This window comes from Phasianus colchicus, chromosome 14 (genome assembly GCF_987193195.1).
Source record: "Phasianus colchicus chromosome 14, bPhaCol1.hap1.1, whole genome shotgun sequence".
Lineage (NCBI taxonomy): Eukaryota > Metazoa > Chordata > Aves > Galliformes > Phasianidae > Phasianus > Phasianus colchicus.
In genome coordinates, this window is record NC_143449.1 from 19,759,871 (window position 1) to 19,778,016 (window position 18,146).

General features: G+C 49.8%; 1 protein-coding gene across 2 annotated transcripts in view; it reads left to right on the forward strand.

Moving 5' to 3' along the window:
* The window catches only part of OPHN1 (oligophrenin 1), a 47,930-nt gene that overhangs the window by 17,496 nt on the left and 12,288 nt on the right, over positions 1 to 18,146 (forward strand). For both annotated transcript variants that reach the window (XM_090150546.1, XM_031593964.2), the window contains exons 3-16: positions 232 to 293; positions 1,806 to 1,877; positions 7,265 to 7,366; positions 8,070 to 8,180; positions 8,802 to 8,906; positions 9,876 to 10,005; positions 10,996 to 11,096; positions 12,270 to 12,361; positions 12,484 to 12,562; positions 13,764 to 13,797; positions 14,916 to 14,978; positions 15,117 to 15,191; positions 16,934 to 17,018; positions 17,325 to 17,383. In XM_090150546.1, the coding sequence (XP_090006672.1) occupies positions 232 to 293; positions 1,806 to 1,877; positions 7,265 to 7,366; positions 8,070 to 8,180; positions 8,802 to 8,906; positions 9,876 to 10,005; positions 10,996 to 11,096; positions 12,270 to 12,361; positions 12,484 to 12,562; positions 13,764 to 13,797; positions 14,916 to 14,978; positions 15,117 to 15,191; positions 16,934 to 17,018; positions 17,325 to 17,383 (1,170 nt within the window). The remainder of the gene's footprint in view (positions 1 to 231; positions 294 to 1,805; positions 1,878 to 7,264; positions 7,367 to 8,069; positions 8,181 to 8,801; positions 8,907 to 9,875; positions 10,006 to 10,995; positions 11,097 to 12,269; positions 12,362 to 12,483; positions 12,563 to 13,763; positions 13,798 to 14,915; positions 14,979 to 15,116; positions 15,192 to 16,933; positions 17,019 to 17,324; positions 17,384 to 18,146) is intronic.

The following is an 18,146-nucleotide window of genomic DNA, read 5'->3' on the forward strand; positions in this document are numbered from 1 at the left end:
TTTTGTTGCTGAACATAATCTCTGCTGTTTGGGTATTTTTACATCTTGTCCTGGCCCAGCAAAGCCCCCACAGCTCTCCCAGCTGTGCAGTGCTCCTGGCTCCTGGCTGTCCAGCAGTGCAGGGTGAGCTGTGCTCATGGCTGCAGGGATGGCCCAGCACAGGAGCTCTGCACACCTGCCAGCAGCCTGTCCAGCACTGCCACATTGACTGTATCTTTGTCCTCCCTGCAGCTGAGTCCTTCAAGGAGTTCGCAGAGCTTCTCCAGGAGGTAGAGCTTGAGAGATCAATGATGGTAAGATGATCCTAACCGCCTTCTGGTAATTGCTGCCTGGTTGTAACTTGTAAATGCTAAATCATGGCCCAGCTGCAGCACGCAGCTCAGTGTAAAGCTTCTTGTCATGCAGGAGCCACAGCAGCAGGACACTGTATTTGCAGCCCATGTCCTGAATAGCAGAGGGAGAGGTGCTGGATGGGGTGGGCAGTTCCACACCAGCACCCAAACCTCTCCTGCATGCTGTGCAGCCACTCTGCTGCACAGCCCAGCACTGCTGGGCTCTCTCTGGGTGCATTTCTGGCTTCATTCTCCCCAGTGGCAGTGTGCACTGTCCTGCTGTGCCACTGCCCTCCCTGCACTCAGCTCCTGCAGGAAGATTTGCCCCCTGCTGTCATGTGCCCTCTTCATCTTCAAAACTCCTCAACACACAGCTAGTGTTGGCTTTCCATTTCGCTCTTAATTCCAGGAAAAACACGAAGGTTGGGCTCGGTGGAGAGCTTTTACAGCATGCCAGGAATTAGCTGCTGTTTGCTGTTGCCTCGTGCAGCAATGGGAGCTCGTGCCTGGCAGCTCCAGTGGGGCACTGCTGCAATGCCCTGCGTGCCCATGGGAAAGCAGGGGGAGGGAAGCAGCTACAGGCTGCAGGAGAACAGCATGATATTTCTGTATTATTTACAGCCCAGGCAATGGCTCGTTCTGCCATGGGTGAATGAGTGGAAGGGGTCGTTCCAGCAATCATGGATGCTTTCACGGAACTTAGCCGACTTTTCCAATTATTTTGGTTTTGCCTTCCACTTGCAGGACCAGTCTCCTTACAGTAGTTCTCACAGGATGTTTTGTACTGCCGTCATGTTCACCAGCTTTAAACTGCCTGAAAGGGCTGCACCAGTGCAGTGTCATATCCCCTTCTCTTCCCCTCTCCCTTCTGTAAAACATGGGAGACCAGGGCAGGCTTCCCTTTTTCACCACTTTGACACACAGCAGCCGCGGTGCTGTGATGGAAGTAGGGCTCATACAGCAGCGTGCTGGGCCAGCAGGAGGGAGTACAGCTGTGCTGTCTGAACAGAGGGCTCCCAGCCTGGTTCTGCTGCTGGGGCACCAGGAGCAAAGCCTGCCTTGGCTGTGTGCCTGCAGCCAGCACCATGCACGTCCTGAAGGGCTCCAGCTCTGGCAGGTTGGCCCTGGGGATTTCATGGGAGTAACAACAAATCTGGGGAAGACAGATCTGGTTCACTATCTGTTGGCGCACGTGCATATGGTGGGGGGGGGGAGAAACCCTTTTGCTAATTACCAGAGTTCCACAAAGCTTCATGGGCTGTGGTTCATGTTTTCCATGCATTACAAATGGAAACAAGCGGATACAGGAGGTTAAGAGACTTCACCTGTGGACAGAGCACAAGTTTGGAGCCAGAAAAGATTTTCATTTAGAAAAGATCAGGGAGTTCTTGGCTTCCAGCCCCGCTCAGCCTCTATTATGGAGAAAATGAATCTGTGCCCTGTAATTACAGTGTTCCTTTCTCTGCATGTTAGGTACAGAATGCTAGTGATTTGCTGATCAAACCTTTGGAAAATTTTCGGAAGGAGCAAATAGGGTTCACCAAGGTAAGACTTATTTATTTCTCTTAAATCCAAAGAGATTTGTTTTCTAGTGCTGTGTTTGAATTCCTTTCTCTTCCTGCTTTTTGTTGTTTTGTGAAAGCAGACAATTGCTGCACCACATGTAGGCTGCATGCTTTCAGAATCTTCCTCGTCTGATGCTGGCGCTCAAATGCTGGGGCGACTTTACTCTGATTTTTCAGTCAAAAGAGGCTCCAAAACCTTTTCCTGAATTCTTTGGGTTCTCTTCCGGCATAATTCCAGCTCTGTCTCTGTCCTGAGTGAGGAATGCTCTTTCAAAGCAAGATTAAGAACTATTCCCTGCTTCTTTCCCTTTTCTCCCTTCTGTTCATTTAATGCTACTGAAAATGAAATGCTTTCCCCCCATAAACGTGTCCTGGAGTGAGGAGGGGGGAGAACGAGCAGCAGAGGCCAGCAAGCAAAACTTGAGCGCTTTTGTTATGAAATATTTAAATAAAACTTCTAATGAGTCTTTCAGATGGATGAAACTTTAAAAGAAACAAAGTGTAAAAATCAAATACTGCGCATGTTGAGTAGGAAAGATTATTTTTCCCTTGTCTGCTATCAAGAAGTCCAGGTTCCACGTTACCCAGAGGCAGCTTAAAATGGAGCTGGCTCGGAACCAGCTCAGAAATGGAGATGTTTTGGAGAACACTTGGGGCTTGGATTCGGCCCAGCCCATCTGGAGTCTTTGACGTTGTATAAATACAGGATTTAAGAAATGGTACTTGATCACCATCCTGCCCTTCAGAATCCCCCCGTACAACTGCTGCGTTTGTGAAACATGCCTCGGAGCAACCACAGCAGTGGGAGCGTGGTGGGGCAGCAGCACAGCCATTGGAGTGGTTCACAGAGCACCTCCAGGCCTGTGGGCTGTGCATCTCTGTGCATCTGCATTGCAAACACGGGGGCTGAGAGAAGCCTTCCTCTGACTGCCCTGCCTGCATCAGCAGCGAGTATTTACAGAGTCATGGGAGGGATTCAGGGGACGAGGTCAAGCTTTTTCTCCCTTCATGTTTATGCAGCACTTAAGTCAAGAGGGCAACAGCCTACAGATGTTAAGATGACTGTGTTAACATGGCTCTTAGGCTGCTTCTACTTGGGCCAACCCTCGCCATGCCAGCGTCACTTTGCCTATGACTTAGAGCTCTCCTCCAGAGCTGTGCCCCCTCCCCACTGCAGGGAGGGCTCAGGGGGCACACTGAGCTTATGGCACACAGAGCTTATGGCACACAGCTTATGGCACATAAAGCTTATGGCACATAGAGCTCAGGGGGCACACAGAGCTCAGGGTTCACAGGGCTCAGGCTGCTCATGCACATCCCCCACAGCAAGGTCAGGGCAGGCAGGGCCCTCCCTCCATCCCCAAGCCTGCCATGCCATGGCCCCAGCCCTCCCTGGCAGCATGCAGGAGGCCAGGCAGCTGCCATGCAGACCGCAGATGTGGCGGGCATGGCTTGTGCCCTCTGATTCGTTTCCTACATTTTGGCAGAGGCGCCTTATGTGAGATGTTTTCTGTTCTTTGTGCAAGATGCTGAAGCCAGATAGGAAGAGCGTTTGAATTGAGTCTTTGTGATGACTGTGGCTGGAGAGAAGCCAGGCGGTCTGACTGAGACATCTGAGCCTACGTTAACCCGTTTTCCTGGGGATGAGCAGCTTCCCCCTGCCATGTGCAGTGCTGGGGCAGCTCTGGGTGCTCAGCAGGACCTCGTGCCCTGCAGGCTGTGAGGCTGTCAGTCCAGCTGTGAGTTGCTGGTTAAGTGTTTGTGCATAAGAGCCAAGGACAGCCTGAGCTCACCCATTTCCCAGCCCTGGCCTCACACCCCATTCTGCTCAAGATGAAGCAGCAAATAGAGAACAGCATGGGAAGGACACGGCTGGCATCAGAGGGGTGCAGGTTTTGGGTGAGGGAGGGCAAGCATGGGATGGCCTGTGTCCCCATTTCACATCAGGTCACATTCATGGAGCCTGCACTCCACCCGTTTTATGAACTCAGTGGATTTTGTGTCCTGCCACGTGCCATCTCCTCTCCATCAGAAGCTCTTTGAGTGCCAGGGGTGCTGGGTGAAGCAGTGATGCTGGAAAATGAGAAGATTTTGATGTGTGGCCTTAGTAGCTGGGATGGTGGAGCTCTCAGTTATCAGAGAAGGAGAGGTCATCAGAGACATGCTTGTTGCAGATGGAAAGATGGAGTGGGAAGCAGTGAGTGGCTGTGGCCTGGAGCCACCAAAGGGAACCCAATGCCATCTGGCTCTGGGCAGGCTCTGTGCTGTGCCTCTCTCACAGACAGCAAATAGATGGTGGAGGGACATTCTGGTGAGTCCCCTGTGCCCTCACTGCTCCCAACGGTGCTGCTTTGTGCTGGCTGCCTTTGGGTGGGAGCACCTCTGCTGTGAGCTGATCAAAGTAGTATGGCTTCTTGGACTCAAGCACTGGCAAGTCTCAGTGGGGAGATAATGCTGTCCTTTGCTGAATATTCATGAGGAATCCATTTGTGCTCATCTCTCTGGATTGTGCTTCAGTCTGGCTGGTTCTTTTGTTGTGCTCTTTTTTTTTTTTTTTCCCTTTTGTCTTGCCTTGCTCTGTTCAGCAGCCAACAAGCGCTTAGAAACCTTGGCTTGGAAATCAGGAGGGATTTGTAGTACATCCTCCTGCTTTCCAGTTGTATGTTAATTAGCCAGAGTGCAAGATGACTGGCTGTGCACATGGCTGCTCCCAAAGGGCTGCTGCTGCAGAAAAAGCTCTGCATGGCCCCCAGGCCTCGTGGGCACCTCCCATCACAGCATGTGGTCAGCTCACCATCACCAGTGCGTCTGTGTCCTGCTGCTGGCATCACCATCCTCCTGCCGAGCAACCATCTGCGAGCTGTGCTGCTCATGGGCACAGGGTGCAGCTCTGGTTTAATGCATGTGCTACAGGACACCACGGGGCTCGGTGGCTCCTTGTTGCAAAGTGGAAGTAATCTTATGTTCCTGGCTTTGTTAGACATGGCACCTCGTGGCAGACAGTCCTGAGGTGTGACTTTACAGAAGTGGTACTTTCTGCTTCACAGCAGCTTTTGCGTCCGTCTGACTTCGGATTTGCTTATCACCAGCATTAGCCACGAGGGTGTGTTGTTTTGTTCTGACTGCTTCCTGGCATTGGCTCCTCAGCTCAGCGCTTCTCGCATTGGGTTTCACTCTTGGTGGACTCTTCTCCTCTGGGTTTCATGGCTGGGTCTCCTTACTGTGAGGCATCCATTAGCAAACACAGAGTTAGGTGCACAGGGGATGATACCAGAAGATAAACCCAATCCTGGCCAGGGGTCTCATCGTCTCAGTGCATCTGCCATGCAGTGGGTGCAATTACAGCTAAAAGGGCTTGCTGGTCCCAGCCCACCCTACTCTGAGCTGTTGAACAGGAACACTCAGCCTGGTGCCTCTGCAAGCGTTGCTGCGTTTTGCTAATTGTCAAATAGCAGTGTGCAAGGAATAGAGAAACAGGACTCTTGTGGGGTGAGAATTCCTCTCCTGAGGAAGGCAGCCAGCAGCAGTGCTTGTCCAACCTTAGCCTGAGGTTGTTCTAAGGAACTGGTGCCCACTGCCACGAGTCTGAGTGCTGGAGGCGAGCTGCTCCCCCGCCAGGCTGCAGGGAGGCTGCCAGCCCTGGCCTGGCTGCTGCCTGCAAGTGCCTCTGCCCAGCCCTCACAGATGCCATCCACAGGGGATGAGGTGGGCAACCGTGTGCTGCCTCCTAGGGTCTATATCTTCATATGCTCCAGTAAACAACCGAGCATGTGCTCGTGTGTGCCCACTGAAAATAGCATTTCTTCTAGAGGGAATACAGCAGTAGCTGCTGTGAGCAAAGGGCCAAGAAAACAGATAGGCGAGGGCTGACTGCACAGAGCTGGAGCACCAGCTGGGAGCCTCACGTGCCCACTCAGTAGGACATCCTATGTAATAGTCCATACAGGCAGAACAGGGAAGCAAAACTTCATGGCAGAACTAACCAAAGGAAGGAAAAGAACTTTATTTGAGAAACACATCCCCAAACTCAAGCACTGCTGAATTCATGAGCAAACTGCCTAGTATTTAATGGCCTGTTTCTAGCTGGTGTTGGTATGTTTGCTGAAATGGTGCAAGAGAACAGCATTTCAGGGCTCTTAGGAGTTAGCTGGGCGAAGATACCATTAATTCCACAATGGGCTGAGGTGTCCTATCTCTGCTATCCACTTTCTGAGCCTTCAAAAGTTAGCCAGAGGGTTTGGGCATCCTCTGCATCTCCTGCAGGCAGCAGTCCTCAGCTGTTTGGGCCTGGCAGAGGGGCTGCTGGCTGGCTGGACATCCTTAACTGTAGTGATATGATTGCCTCTCAGCAATCACTGGTGGTTCACCTTCTTACGTGAATGTTTTTTAACCTGGCTTCTGCTGATGGTTGATTCTTCACTGTGCTCTTCAGCAAGCTGACAGTCCTCAGCTCAGCTTCTTGCTGGGTCCCCTCTGGGCCTAATTCTCAATTTTCTCTTTCTGTTCTCATTCCAGACATTTACCTCTTAAGATTTGTCCATACAAGCAAATCTTTTTGTTGTAGTGCTTCCTTCATAGAGTCTTAACAGATCAGTTCACACTTCACGTTTGCATGCCTGTGCTTTGCATGTTTGAGATGTAAAACAGGTCAATAAGAACCAGACCATCTGCAGCAGATCTCCAAGAAGTGGAGCTGATCACTGTTTGTTGTAATGCTGGGTGCAGCATTTGGGCTGTATTCAGGCTGGGCTCTACACACTGAAATTTGTGTGAGTTTTGACCTTGTGGTTTGTGATCTGTGTTTCCAGCACCGCTAATGAAGAGATGATGACTTCACCCCCACGTGTCACCATCTCGTCTTCTGCTTTCATTCTCATACATTTCAGAAACACATGATAAAAGCTTCAGAATGGAAAATTGCCAGGCTCCTCGTAAATCTTTTCTTTCCTGGGCATGTCTTTGGGATTAAAGTGCTTACCCAGTTGTTTCTGAATTATGTGAGCAGCACAAGAGCAGATTGTGAATATGTTTTTGATGCGCTAGGGCATCTCAAGTTTACTTGACACTGAAGTGATTGAGAAGGGGAACAGTAACTCTTCTATGGGGCTTTTGCCACAGTGTTGACATGAGAAAATATTTAGAATATCTGTTCCATAAAATCTTGCCAGAGCTTGTTCACAAAGTATAACTGAATCCAATGTAAGCAAATACCTGGGGAAAGCAGCTGGATGAAAAGTGACCTTCTGTTCTGATTCCACCAGAATTTTTCCATGGGAACACTGAATGGCACTGAAGATCTTGTTATTGTAGTATGTTCCTATTTGAAAGACACAGTAACTGGTCCTGCTTCAACTCTTGCATCTACAGGAAAGAAAGAAGAAGTTTGAGAAGGATGGTGAGAAGTTTTATTCCATGCTGGATCGCCATTTGCACCTCTCCTCTAAAAAGAAGGAGTCCCAGTTACAGGAGGTGTGTATGGAGTTTTCTTCAGTCAAGTCTAGAAAAAGCATCACCAAAATGTACCTAAAGCCTGTTCACATGGATGAGGCCAGGGAGATGGACGTGGTAGTTCACTTGGAGTGCTGGGCAGCAGTTGTGGCTTCATGCCTTGCATGCAGGCAGGAGGGCAGTGGCAGAGGAGGCCTTTGAGCTGCTTCTGCCAAATGTTCTGCAGCAGGAAGGGAAAGTCCCAGCCCACGTCAGGGTAGTTGGATCAAATCAGATCTGTCTGATCCAGTTACAAACACCTCTGCAAAACAGAATTTGTATAAGGCATGGTAACATAGCATGCCACAGTGTCCTGCCTTGTGCTGCAGCTCTGGAATTGCTGGTTTCAGGTCCTAGCAGGATTCTGGAGGGGTCAGGACACTGCTGTCCTCACCAGCAGGGCTGTGGGTAGAGAAGGAGCTTATGTTAGAATAACAAATGTGCTTAGGGAAAGCACAGTCCTTACTGAGTGGTGTGAAGTTCTGATCTGTTAATGAGAAGGGTAGATCTGAGAACAAGTGTTCGAGTCTTCTGATTCTGCACCAGTGTTCAGAACTGGAGCCAAACACACAGGGCATTTCCTGAAGTGAGGGCAGAACTACTTCTGGGCTGAGAGACAAATGCTAGTCGAATATTGGATGGATGTAATTTATTTTTTTCTACCTGCTTATCCTTTTTCTTTCAGGCTGACCTTCAGGTTGACAAAGAGAGGCACAATTTCTTTGAGTCCTCCCTTGAGTATGTGTACCAGATCCAAGAAGTACAAGAGAGCAAGAAATTCAGTATTGTCGAACCGGTAGGAGCTCCCTTTACTTTCAGCAGCTGTTGGATGCTCAGGTGTACTGACGTAGTGACAGTCACAGAAAGGAGTGTTACCAGACTGAATGCAGGCCTGGGGATTCTCATAGTGGAACAGGAGTTGGACGCTGGGGCTGCTGCTGCTCCAGTGGTGTTTGATGGAAGACTGTGAAGCCACAGACTTGTTTCTCAGGTCTGTCTGTCAGTCCTGAGAGCAGGCCAGTAGACACACTGTAGGTGGAACTTGTTATTAATTGTCTTGGATGCCTTGTATTTGGTGAGCAGTACAGCCTTCTGAGGTCTGCTCCTGTGTCAGCCCAGGCTGTGTCCAGGGCCCTGCCCTGGCGCTGGTCTCACAGACAAGCTCTCTCTGAGGGTCAGCTCCTGCTTCCCAAGCAGTGTCTTTCATTTGGGTTGTGTTTTACCAAGGCAGTATATCTGTGGGAGGCAGACCTAGGTATTAGAGATGCTGTGGTCAGTAAGTCAATTCACATCCCTCCAAAACTGCAAGAACTGTATTTGTATATATAATTTCTCAAAGCCTGCATCCTGCCGAACTTTCCTCTGATTAGAAACTTCAGAAGATAAGTTTAGTCTGTGTCCTTTCCCTCCTTTGCAGGTGCTGGCTTTTCTCCACAGCCTCTTTACATACAACAACCTGACAGTTGAGCTCACGCAGGATTTCCTCCCTTACAAGCAGCAGCTCCAGCTCAGCCTGCAGAATGTACGTTCCTGCCCAGCTGGAATGGTTTTTTTTTCATGTGCCTTCTATTCTCATTTGTGTTCTATAACTCTTTGAAAGTATTTACAATGCAAAATGCACTCTATGGTTGCACTGTGGGAAGTGCAGAGACGGTTATTTCCTCCTTAGTTCACATGTATCATCTGCTCTCCTGCACAGGAGAGTCTGCAAGTGCTCTGGCAGTGCTTTTCAGAAACCCCAGGTTCTGTCCAGAGGAGGCTATCAACATCATACTGTTTAACCTTGTGCATAAACAAGCCTAAGAATTCCTTCCAACTTCATGAATTTAAACTGTATTTTCTAAAAAGACCTTAGATTTTCATGTTAATGATACCAGCTTACTAAATGCTTTGGTAACCTCCTCTGCTGACCAAGTATACTCATGAGGTGAAGGATCTGTGTCACGGCCCTTTTATCCTCACACTTTTATGGCTGGCCCTCATTCCCATGGAGCAGCAGCCATAAGTCTGCACCAGGCCAAGTTTGCTGCTGGCTTCTTAATTGGTTGAGCTGTGTTCTGTAAAGATGCCTTCAGTTTGCACCCTGCGCTGACACAACTCCTTAAAATGCCAAGCAGTGCAGCATGATCTTTTGAGGAATCAGCACCCCAAGTTTGTAGGAGAATGCACCTGTTACCCAAGGAACAGTGCAGAGCGTTCAGGTGCTTCCTCCTCCTCCACCCAGCCTTAAGAAGTGCCGAGATTCTTGCACTGAAAGAAAAGTGTCCTCCCAGTGATGACTCTTCACTGCTGTTTCAATGTACGAGATGTTAAACCTTGTCCCTTCAACCATCTTTGGAAGCCCCATGTTCTTCAGCTTTCATGTGAATTTGTGGAGTTGGGAACAGATACATTTCTGCCAGAGTACCTAAAGTTTGAGGCTGAAGTTTTAATCAGAAATGCATGAATTTTCTCTTGTTCAGACGTACCTCTTTGTGTGTTCCCCTGCCAGACAAGGAACCATTTTTCCAGCACGCGGGAGGAGCTGGAAGACCTGAAGAAAAGGATGAAGGAAGCCCCCCTGACGTGCAAGCTCCCTGGGCAGCCAACCATCGAGGGCTATCTGTACACTCAGGAGAAATGTAATGGTTTCATCTGCACTAAGATGCTGCAGGGGCACTGAGCCCTGCTGCCAGGGCTGTGCTCGGCTCCCAGCCCATGGGGAGTCTGTGGGCTGTGCCCCGTAGTGGCTGAGGAGTTGCAGCTGACAGCTTTCCCGGTGGTGGCACAGGCTGTGCCAGCCATGTAAACAAGGAGCTGATTGCCTACGTTGGGAAAAAATGAAGTCCTTGATTCCATTTAGCCAGAGAGCCGGAGCTCTGGCAGATTGCTCCTTGTCTGCAGTTTATCAGAATGAACATGCTGTCCTGTCCAGCTTCTCCTCTCTGATAAGGATTTCATTTATAGCCCACCTCACTGTGCAGCTCCGGGGTGATTACAGGGCTGCTGCTTGGAGCTTTTTGTACTGCACTGCTTGCTTCTGTGGAGGTCCCTTCAGCGTGACATGCTGGATGCTGAATTGTTGCTATTTACTGTCCTGTGTAGCTCACCCCAGGTGAAGTGCATGCCCTTGCAGTCAGTCAGCTCTGCTGGTGCGAGTTCCACAGAGCCATGGGCCTTTGGTCCCCACATTTTCTGCAGCCATTTTCTGCCCTGGTCCAGGCAGCAAAGAGGCACTGGGAGAGTGACCCTGTTTGAGGTTGTCCCCATAAGTCAGTCTGGGCATCAGAAAGATGCCACCTTCTGCACTGCATATAGATGTAGTGGCTCAGACGGTGACTCTGAGTGCACATGAGCAGAGCTGAAGTGCTGTGTGGTGATGAAGGTTAACTGCTGGCTGCAAGACTTGTGATTCTGTACTGAATTCAATCAAAATCAATCTCTTACCAGTACTTATTGGTTGTGCAAGCATGAACACTCAAGGGACAGAAGCCTGCATGGCCTCTTGAGTCAACAGATAACTTATTCTGTGAGCAGTTAACTTTTTTATTATATATACAGATGTACTTACTATTATATATTTATGTCCTTAACCTGTACTGAAGGATTCCTGCTTCCCTGTGTTCCCACAGGGGCACTGGGCATCTCCTGGGTGAAGTATTATTGCCAGTATGAAAAAGAGGCGAAAACCTTAAGAATGACCCCCATGGACCAGAAGCCTGGTGCAAAGCAGGTGAGTGCTTTCCTCGCCCAGCGCCTGGCTTTTACCTTCAGTGAGTCTGTTCCATCTTGTTCTGCAAGCAGAGAGAGCACAGCTAGAGCAGAGCCCTCCAGACGGGGCTGGAAGCTGTGTGTGTCTGTGTGACTTCTGTATGTCCCATGCAGACAGGCTGAGAGTCTGCAGCCTGGCATGCACACAGCTGCCTGCAGTCATTCGCTGAGCGCTTCTAAAAGCACTCTTTCTTTCCCTTTGCGTGTTTGCACTGTCACTGATTTGCAATTTTGATTTCTATTTACTTGTAAGGATACGGTTAGGAGAGGAGGAGAGGGCTGAAGTTGCTGCTCTGAGCAGTAGAGTACAGCAACAGCTGAAGAACCCAATCCTTTCACGCTGTACTTCATTTTTCACCAGCAAGGGATGTGTCTGGGAGTTCCCCGCAGCTCCTGCAGTGCAAGGGAAGGGGCAGGGCACTTGGATGGGGCCGTGGCTCTGAGCACTGCCTCTGCCATGGAGCAGCATCCCTTGGGAGCCCCGAGTCATGTGTGCTCTCTGCAGTGTGTGAGCTCATGGGCTGTGTTCTTTGGCAGCCTTCAGTGCAGTGCAGCAATCAAATGAAATGTGGGTTTTGGAAGCCCTTGGCAGAGGGCAAAGAAATGTCCAAAGTATGTGCTGGAGGGATCTATTGTCATGTGTGCTGTAAGCATGTTTGCTGAGGCCTCTTGCTGCCGGTCGGGGCTTAACTTGGATTCCTCCCTTCCCAGCTTCTTGCAGTCTGGCAGTTTGCACTTTCCAGGTCACAGCTGACCGCATCTTCAAGGGCCACAACAACAAAGGGTGCTCTTAAAAACCAAACAAAACCAAATGAGGGGCCGCGCTCAGCACAGCCAAGAGATGGACGTGGCCATGCACAAAGCAGGCCCAGTCTGGAGCAGGCTGCCCATTCTGTGGGGCTCTCCTGGCTCTGCTCATCCATGTGGGTCAGGCTATGGGCAGTGGCACTGATGGGGGTAGCAGTGCTTCCTTCATTCTGAGCTTCACATCCACCACTAAGTGCTGCCAGCACATGACTCTGCCCAGGGCCTCACTGTGCAGCATCAGCTGGGCTTCAGACTGAGGGTGCTGAGGAACCTTCCATCCTCTCCAATGGTTCTCTCTCCTGAGCTTGGCTTCAACTTTCTTTTCCAGGGTACCTTGGACCTGACACTGAAATCCTGTGTAAGGAGAAAGACTGACTCAATAGACAAAAGGTTTTGTTTTGACATTGAAACTAATGAAAGGTGAGATGCTTCGTATTTAAGTGGTCTCCAGGAAGATCAGCCCTGTAATACTGGAGGAATGCTGTTCATTAAAAACTGATCTGTGCTTCATGTTTTCCTTCTGCCCCTGGGTAACTGCACAGGTCTGGGACCATCACTCTGCAGGCACTCTCCGAAGCTAACCGAAGGCTGTGGATGGAAGCCATGGATGGAAAGGAGCCCGTGAGTGTTCCAAGCTACATGGATGTGCTGTCGTGCAGTGTCCTCTGCTGGTGGGAGGAAGATCAGTAAAAATTGGCAGGCTCAGTTTCACAGATCTCTCTTCAGTTGCTTACCTGTAACTCAAGCTGTCAGTTCAGTTACTACACACTTGAAATTGGATTTTGTGCTGTCTGATCTCAGCACAGCTTGCAGTGGCAATGCTGCTTTCCCCCCTTTTAAGCTTTGGTGTGTTTTTCTATTTAACTGCAATTGCCAGACTTCCTAAAAACTGTGGCATCACAGTGTCTGAAACAAACAGCACTTCTGCTAAAGCTCACTCTCAAATCTGCATGACAACATTTTTATTTATACCTGCTTTCTGCAGTGTTTGCAAAGGGTGGAGCAGCCGCCCTGCAGAGGTTCAGCAGCGTTCCTGGCTGCTGTTATTTCCTTCCTTTAATGTGAGCAAAGCATGAATTCCTGCATTTTACTGAACTTCCTGTGGTGTGATGTGCACTGTGGGAAAACACATTGCCTGTGGTTTTCCCCTAGTTTTTGCAAGCAGCCTTTCCCTAGGACAGGGCTGGCAGAGGCTGCATGTTGCCCTGCTACTGGGGCTGAGTGCTGGCTGCTGGGGCTGTGGGACGTGGGAGCAGCAAGGTGGGATGTGGGCACAGCCAGCAGTGCTGTGTGCCTGATGCTTTGGGAAGAAAGCAGCCTGGAATGATAGGGAGGGTGGCTGTGCTCAGAGGGCAGCCATTCACTGAGCAGTGTCTGATGCTCACTCATTTTACTCACTCATGTACAAAGGAGTTTTTATTTTCTATCAAGAATATAATCTACTGTTAGTTCTTCTTAAAGTAAGTACAAATGGCATTTTTGTATGTGGTGAAGAAGGAATGTCTTGACACCTGAAGTAATCTTACTATACAGCACAAACAAGCAGATCTCTGTGTGCCAGACTGTGCATCCGCCGTTTTCACAGGGCACCTGTAGAACAAGTGGGAGTTCTCATTCCATGTCTGAGATTTGAAATTGAAACAGGTACTCCAGTGAACTGTAGGAAGTCAGCAAGCTCATTTATTCTGTAGATAATGGTATCTTGCTTAATTGGAAACTGACTTCCCTTGAATTGGGAGGGGCTGCATTTTCTTTTGAAGTGATGTACCAAATGGTGTTGCATTATGTTTGTTTCTTTCTCCACCCCATTACCCTTTTTCAGATCTACCACAGTCCCATCACGAAGCAGGAAGAGAGTGAGTTATTTCCATTTCTATTCCTCTGATATATTGAAGCTGTCCTGAGGCCAGGCAGTGCCTTTCCCTGCAGACGTGCTCATCTTTGGTTTCTGCAGTGGGCAGTGTAGTTCCCAGAATGTGTCATTTCTTTCTTTTCCTGATGGTGCCTGATACCAAGGGCAGGTAATGGTGAGCTTCCTCAGTAAAGGTACTGACAGCAACGTGCAGAGGGGTGCAGAGCTCCATGTGTACCTATGGGCCCCAGAACAGCAGCAGGAGAGATGGGTAAGGGATACTGAGGACACTTTCCGTGAGAGAGGCCATGGCAGGGATGCAGCTCCTTGGTTGCCTGTGCTGCTGTCACCACGGTGTCCCCACATTGGTGCACGGTGCTTCATGGGCTGAGTACAGACGGGCTCTTGGGGCTTAGGGCCTGCTCTTATCAGCACTTGATTGGCTTACTTGAGTTATCTTAGAGTTAGCATTATCACAGCCATAAGCCCTAAGCCAAACGTTACCTCAAAGTCAACATTTTCAGCCAAAATTTAGTTTGAAACCCAGGTAAAGTGGGACTGATTTTTGAACCATGGAAGTTTGAATGCAGAGTTTTCAGCTAGAATTTCATGCTCTAGAAAGCTGTCAGCTGAATCATACGAGTAAGAAGTTACAGTGCATCTATAAATGATAACTGCCTCTTTCACAGTGCCTTAAGACAGGCACTGATCAGCTGGAGCCAAACCTGTGTTCTGCTTAACTCAGGCAGCGTGTGAAGCTGCTTTTTGTAATTTTCACCTTTGGCTTTTTGATCTAATCGAGTAGATAAGTAAAATTGGCATGATCTTATCACGTAGAAGAGTTGTAATGGCAGATATTTGGAAAATGATTACTCCACCCATTCCAAGCCACAGATCCACACGTGGCAGATCTGTGAACCACGCTTCTCAGAGACAGGGAGGGGGTGGGGGGGTGCTCAAAAGAGCTCAAAAGAAATCCAACAAAAACTGCATAATTCCTCATCAAGATTTGTTCCATAGAAGCACAGCCAGCTGAGTGCTGGGGCTGTGGAGCGCACAGGGATTCTGTGGGGACCTCATGTGGGGCTCTGGCAGCTGAGACCTCTTCCTCTGTTTTAACAGTGGAGCTGAACGAGGTCGGCTTCAAGTTTGTGCGGAAGTGCATCAATGCCGTGGAGACGAAAGGTAAGGAGCCCATGGTGGCATCCGAGGGCAGGCTGGGTGCAGGCTGTCCATGCAGCTCACAGCTGGGTATCTGGGTGCAGGCTCCAGCAGATGGTGCTTTTGGACAGCTTGTGGCTAACACGGCTCTGTTGTTCTCAGGAATTTCCACAGAGGGCGTCTACCGAACTGTTGGCAGCAATATCCAGGTGCAGAAATTGCTGAATGCCTTTTTTGGTAAGAATTGATTATTCCACATGGTTAGATTGTCATATTTTGGTATTGTTTGGGCAGGCCAAAGAGAATGGGCTTTTACAATGAGATGAATCAGTGGAAAGCAGCTACTGGCTCCTGCAGCACCTCTCCTGCTTTTCGGAGCTGTCTCTGCAGCCCACTCCTGCTCTCTCCCTTCACACTGCATTGACTGTGGGTGCTGGAAGCAGCAGGAGGTGATGGCAGCAGTGGGGGTGTGCCTTCCCCCCTTCCTCTTGCAGAAGCCCCAGCAGATGGGCAGTGTGAAGGCTCTTCTCCAACTCACTGCCCCCTGCTGTGGCAGGGACAGCCCTGGTGCTGCTGCAGGTGTGTGCCCACATACCTCAGCACCACTGCTGGGATGCACTGCCCGGGTAGGTGAGTGCAGGGACCTGCCATGCCCTCCTGCGGGGCTGCAGGGAGATGGTTATTTTCATGGACCACTCAGCATATGTACTTCTGTAACAAACTTACTGCACCCTAAATCTTGTGTTTCATACAGGCACATTAATTGCTGGGTGGCTGTCATATCTGGGATCAGTGGTGCCTGGGGCTCAGCAGCACTTCTCCAAGCTGGGCACTCCTGGGGTCTGCCTGGAGCTGTGACTGCTGTCCAGTGCAGATGGGCCTGACTCCTGTGCCCTGTGCACCACGTGCTGGGAGGGCTGCAGCACAGAGCAGGAAGTGTGTTTGTGTTCTATCTGTGTGCCTCGGGCACATGCCAGCCTCTGTCAGCTCCGTGTGTGGACATCTGATATTAATGTAGCATTCAAAGGCTGTTTTTGCATTTACTATTGTTGTTGTTTATTAAAACTGCTTTGTGCTGACACGAAGCTGTACTCAGTTCCCATGGAGCCTGCTATTCAGTTACACTTGCCCGATGACTAATTACTTAGCCTCAGATTTTATTGCTCCTGGATTCTCACCCTCCCTGCACACAGCTCTGTGTTTTTCCCTTCTGACCCCCAGCTGCGTGTGGCTTTTCATTTTATTTAATATTCACCACTTGGATTGACCACTTGCCACCCTGCTGTGTTCAAACTCACAATCCAGAGCCCAACAACACTGAGCAGAAATAGCTGCTGCAGAGCAACTTCTTCCTGAATTTGAGCAAGGAGGTAGATTTTCTGTTTCTAGTCTTATTTCTTTTTATTTAAGTCATGCAGTCTGTTTCCTTAGGCCAGCTGCCCCCCTCCACCCATGCCCTTCAGCTCACCCTGCCACAGAGCAATGGGGCTGGTCAGTGCATGTGGATGGAACACGAGGGCTGTGTGCTCGGCTTTGCCTTCTCCTCCTGCCCCCTCCTCCCCATGCAGTGAGGGGGAATGCTCCCAGATCAGTTGATTGCTGGGGAGTCCTTGGGGTGGGGGACTGGAGCAGACAGTTGGGTTATTTGGGTACGAAAAGACTGATCTTGGGTCTATGGGAATGCACTGTTTCTGCCAGCCTTGACTAGAAGAAAACAAACTGCAGGGAATGTGTCCTTGCTAACTGTTCTCCACCAAATATTACCTGCTGCTTCCTCCTTTGCCCCTGGTTAGCACTGGTGTTTTCATCCAGTGTAACAGCCTCTCTGCCACTAGCACTGCTGTTCTCCTTTTCCACCTTTGGGAATATCCACCTGCTGCTCTAGCTTAGTTCATCTCAAGCGGTGCCCTCCCTGAATTTGTTTTTTATAACAGCCTCAAAACGGGTCTTATTTTACAGCCATTTTGTTCTTCCTCCAGATCCAAAATGCCCAGGGGATGTGGACCTCCAAAGCAGTGACTGGGACATTAAGACCATTACCAGCTCACTAAAGTTTTATCTCAGGTAATGCTGCAGATCCCACTGCTCTGGGCAGTCTGGGAGCAAAGAGAACTGCCAGGTGTGAGCATCTGGCCAAAGGAAAGGGGAAAGAAGCAGCAGAGGCGTTGGAAAAGGGAATGCATCCTTTTTCCTTCTCTCTTTATGAGAAATATGCCTGTTGTGGCAGTGCCACATCCTGCAGTGCATCTGGGGGAGGTGCCACCAGGAACCAGCAGGCTGGTGGGTGAGCAGATTTGCCCCCGACCTTGGAGGTCAGTCACGAGGTCACACTGTCCTCCCAGAGCTCAGTTTTCTGTCTGCTTGTTGCAGGAACCTGTCGGAGCCCGTCATGACGTACAAGCTGCACAAAGAGTTGGTTCTGGCTGCCAGTAAGTACAGCCCCCAGCTGACCCCTCACTGCAGCAGGGGCAGCTCCCTGTGCTGATCCCTGCAGGGCACGGAGGGCTCTGGAGGCATCTGTGGCTCCGGCACCCTGGGTGCATCCTGGTGGGCACTGGGGCTCCCAGGAGGAGCCACACAAGTGTCTGCAAAGGGGCCCAGGGCAAACACACCATGACATCAATTTTGTGCCTGTTGTTACCGTGCTCAGAGCCAGGGTGCATTTCAGATGACTTGAGAAAGCTCTGCCAGGCTGCACTGGGGGATCTGCCACTTGCCACCAACCCTCTCTTCTGGATCCTTAATTTTGAGAGGCTTCTGTGCTATTGCAGTACATTTCTCTGTGACAGGGCTTCATCCTTTCAGAGGGTCTGGAGAGCCAGGACGTGCCAACTAACCTGAAAGCAGATGATCACAAGTGCTCTAGAATTGTTTCTCAAAAGTATCAGGATATTTATTTTAAAAGCAGTGAGGGAACACGATGTGATGTTGCCAAGCAGAGTTAGGTGATCCTTTTAGTTCATGAAATTTGGCCTGGGATGCTGAATCCAAAGCATCTACTGGTACAAGAAATGTGTTTTCATTCTGCACCTCTCAGGACTGAGTTGCAGCCAACATTAACAGAGGTTAGCCAAGTGGCATAAGTAAGCCAACAGGACGTAGCCTTGCTAACCCAGCTAGTCCTCAGCTGTCTTGTGATTACGGCTGTTTCAAATAAGCCATAATATTCTGAGCTGGCTGCATCTCAGGCTG